Here is a 4,436-nt window from a genome sequence, read left to right on the forward strand (position 1 = left end):
TTAAGTCTCGATATCTTCAAGCAGAATATCGATATAAGATAAATATCGATATTTGTCGGGGGCGGCGCACCGATTTACCATTACTATTCCTACCGTTCGGAATTAAATACAGTTTGATGGTTGAATAAACCGTGGACTAGACACTGCCTCCGGCTCGTATTTGAGAACATTATATCATGGGGGGGGGGGGGGGGGGGGGGGGGGCAGAGCGGGAGAGACATAAGCAGAGTTACGAAATAGCAGGCGGCAGGCGCGGTTCAAAACTGCTGTTATTTGGAACAAATGTGCTGTAATTTCGACGCAAATTAAATTATATCGATGTTGACGATATGGTCTCGTTCCATATCGCGTTTGAAAAATTATCGATATATTTTAAATATCGATATATCGCCCAGCCCTAGTGGACACTAGGCCCTTTTGGCCATACGGAGAAATGGACAAAAAGAGGCTGGATTTATGCTATGTTTACATTGCATATGAGTTGTTGAGTATTTTTATTGCAAGGACATATCTATGCCTGAGAGATTAGTCTCGGCTGCTGTTAACATAGCTCTCCAGGGACCTCTAGTGGTCGTAGTGGGTCACTGCTCAGGTCCCATTGTTCGGGCTGAAGGATTAAACCACTGGCTTTAGTTTTACTTGGCTGCGCTTCAGATAAAAGTAGCAAATGTAAGACCTCATTTTGCACTATGGTAATTTTTGAAGAGCATTGGAAATTAGATGTACTAAATGATTCATTGGTTAAAATTTACCGAAAATATAGAATAACTTACTTTCAACAAGGTGTCATGAGATGCAGACCTAATCGGTGTGTTTTTCTCACATCTTTTAAGTTAGATGTCTTGAGTCCGAATCGGCTATTAATGAGTTTCAGCAAAAGCGGGTATTCGGTAGAGGGGTCTTAAAGTCGGTTACATAAAGCCAGTGTTGGTAATAACGCCGTTTAAAATAACGGCGTTGGGTAACGCCGTTATTGTATGTTAAATGCAGTGCGTTGCTATGAATTGATTGAATAAACCGCGTAATACGAACGCACCCCTGGCTCCAAACACAAACTGCTAGTGAGGAGACCAGGTGGGTTAACAACGAGATAAGCGATTATGATTGGCTAAGGCAGAGTCATGTTTCATGGTAGCCAATTGGAGCCAGTGTTTTTACACACAAGCCAGGACACGCGCTCCACACACACAGGCAGACGCACACGCACACACCAAACAGATTCGATGAAGCAGCTGAAATGGCGAGTCCGGAGCAATCAGATGAAAAGTTGGCATCTGTAGTATTCGGCAGATGTTCCACAGCCTTTGCAACCAAGCAAATTAAAATTCAGGCCCCATCCACACTAACCCGGGTAAATGTTGTAACCCGGGTAAAAGTGTTGTTGTCATGGTTACGTAACTCCGCCACGCCTCTCTGTTTAGATCACAGCCACGCGATCAGCTGATATTTACAGTTGATCAGCTGGTTAATCATTTTCGACCCGGTCTTGTCCAGAAACGCCGCTCCAAGTACAGTTTGAACTGCCTTCTTTCGGGTTTTTTACCATCACTTAAGAACATCAAGTACAGCGCTCACCTCCGGCGTTGGAGCAAAGAATATGTTTGAGCCAATATGTCGAGTTGTTTCTGGAGATTAATTAGTACATTGTACAGAGAGATCATCATTTGCAATTCACCTGCCATTTTTTTGATGAGTGTCTCGGTCTCGAGCGCAAGCTTGTGGCAGCGTCATGGCAACCGAACGTCATCGTTTCTGAAAGCCTCCGTCTACCCTGTCCACACTACAACGCGAACCCAGCGTTTTCACATTTATCCACCACAGCGATCGTTTTCGAAAAGCATCGTTTTCAGTGTCGGAATTCTCTTTTTTAGTGTGGACGGAAGGGCTAAACGGATAAATATTTATGCGTTTGTAGATTTACCCGGGTTAGTGTGGACGGGGCCTCAATTGGAAGCATATCGGGGCCTTGAATGGGCAGTTCAACCTTTTAACACATTAAGGCCAAGTGAAAACTTCTCAGAAAAGTCCAAATTCTTTCACATATAGCAACCTTCTTTTTTTTACAGTAACGCAAATAGTTACTTTCCCTGGTAACTAGTTACTTTTACTATAGAGTAATTCAGTTATTAACTCAGTAACTTTTTTGAACAAGTAGTGAGTAACTATAACTAATTACTTTTTTAAAGTAACGTTCCCAACACTGCATAAAGCGTTGAACGGACTCCACCACTCGTCACCCCCAAAGCGCCGGTCATAATGTTTTTCCCCTCTCTCCCGCCCGTCTGTCTGTCCCACAGTTACGAGAAGAGGCTGTACTGATGGACTTGCCCGGACCAACCCATTCCCGCAGTGACCAAATGTAACCCACCCCCCCCACCAAAACCTCCTCACAGAAACACAGCCGCACCAACCAACACACTTGGCTTGGCTCGCCCGCACTTCTTGTAATCGTATGAGCGCTCTCTCTCTCTCGTTCTCTGATGCTACAAGCCAATAAGTCGTGGAGGAGGGAGGGAGGGAGGGAGGGAGGGAGGGAGGGGGGAGAAGAGCTTTGTGATGGGGGAGTTGTAGGGAGGGGAGACAGAACATGAATTGTGTGACACCCGTCGCTTAGACCACCACCTAAAGATTTGGTGCATCAAGGGGATCTGACCTTGCATGCCCCAAAGTGTGTGTGTGTGTGTGTGTGTGTGTGTGTGTGTGTGTGTGTGTGTGTGTGTGTGTGTGTGTGTGTGTGTGTGTGTGTGTGTGTGTGTGTGTGTGTGTGTGTGTGTGTGTGTGTGTGCGTGTGTGCGCGCCAACACTCTGTGTGTTAGTGTTGGAAGTTCTGAAAGTGATTCCTCCTGTAAGTTTAGACCCTCCGCTTTTTGTATTCTGGCATGCGCTCAAGTAATTAAATAAATCCCTACATTTAATAGATCAACAAGAAACATGTATTCTCCATTATCTGGCCCCTTGAAACCAAATGTATTTATGTTGATTATAGAAGTGACCAAAAGGAGTGCGCTACAGCTGTGAGTTCAGGGAGGGGTCAACACGATGTATGTGTTAAATAGTTCACACAAGTCAATCCTTGATGACCGATGAAGACCCATGCCTTTCCCGGGTCTAGAAAGGCCCCAAATTTCTCTTAGTTTAACCTTAAGTTGTATAGATTAAAACTGGTGAAGGGGGGGGGCTACGATCTAGCATGAACAGGGGTTTATCGTCTTTTTATTTTTATATGCATGCTGGGTTCCTGCTCACCGCCCGCGACGGGGCTGGGTGTAGACGGACTCTGCTTGTTTTCTTAGGTGTTGTTTCGCTCTTTGTTTTTCTAAAGACTCTCGTACTGCCAAGTGACCCGCTGCCACGACCCACCCCCACGCCGACAGACACACACCGCTTATTTTTGTAAATCCGAAACGAACCAAAACTGGCTCCACACAGGTCAGCTGCTACCACTACACCCTGACCCCCCCCTGAGATCCTCACTCCTTCACCTTTCCTCCTCTTCCTCAAGATCCACCGCTTGGAAGTTGTCCTGATGGTCACAGATTTAATTTCTCCTTAATATTATTATTATCTAACCGGAGATATGCCTTGAAGCTGGGACAAATGAGGGTGTTGCCCCCCCCCCCCCACACACACACACGCACACGGCCTGTCCTCACTCTGTCACCCACGCCCCCCGCTGGGTCTAGTCAGTCGGCTCAGAAGGAGTTGGCTTCTCTTTCCAAGGTGGACAGGCTGTTACTTTAGTTCCTTATCCGTTTGTTCCTCTGTTTTGTTTTGTGCTCATGTCCCCTGAACTGACTGACTGGAGTTCTTGCAGTTGACCCGATTGGTAAAGAGAAATGTACATGATGTATGGATATATATGTATATGTTTATGTATATATATTCCTATATTTTGTTGGAAAAGATTTCCACATCCACGTGAAGACTTTTGAAGTTGACGATTTATTGTGCATTTCTGCATTTTTTTGTTTGTCCATCCAAAGCAAAAATCCCATCACTGGATTTCGGAAGTGCTGGTGTTTGATAGAGCTGCTTCCGACTAGAGACATTTTATTTTAGCTTCACACTTGCAACTGTAGTTAACCAGTAAATGCTAGAAGCGCCTCTTCCCAATTCACTAACAATTGCTGTTTTAGATGGACAGAAAGTACTCCAGTGTAGTATTTGAGATGCGTGCAGGACCTTGTTTACAATAGGATATTCAACTGTGTTATCTTGAAGCAAAATAAATAAAGGTCAATCTGTGTTTGAACTTGTGGTCAAACTTCTTTGTATAATTACAACAGTTCAATTATTAATTACACGAGTTGAGTATGGCAGTATAGATAGTGACCCCTCAAGAATAGAATCGGATGATTGTATATAAAAAGCTTTATTAAAAGCATGTGTTGACAAAGGCAATGTTATGACAAACCATACATCGACAAGCTGCACAA

The 4,436-nt window shown here is 44.4% G+C and overlaps 1 protein-coding gene across 1 annotated transcript in view; it reads left to right on the top strand.

Moving 5' to 3' along the window:
- Window positions 1-2,500, top strand: part of LOC307089186 (inosine-5'-monophosphate dehydrogenase 1b-like) — a 29,601-nt gene extending 27,101 nt beyond the window's left edge. Inside the window, 1 exon segment of the mRNA XM_079755341.1 lies at window positions 2,298-2,500. Coding sequence (XP_079611467.1) covers window positions 2,298-2,319 — 22 coding nt within the window. The 3' untranslated portion in view covers window positions 2,320-2,500.
- Window positions 2,501-4,436: the final 1,936 nt, after the last annotated feature.

This window comes from Pollachius pollachius (genome assembly GCF_949987615.1).
Source record: "Pollachius pollachius genome assembly, chromosome: 18".
Taxonomy (NCBI): domain Eukaryota; kingdom Metazoa; phylum Chordata; class Actinopteri; order Gadiformes; family Gadidae; genus Pollachius; species Pollachius pollachius.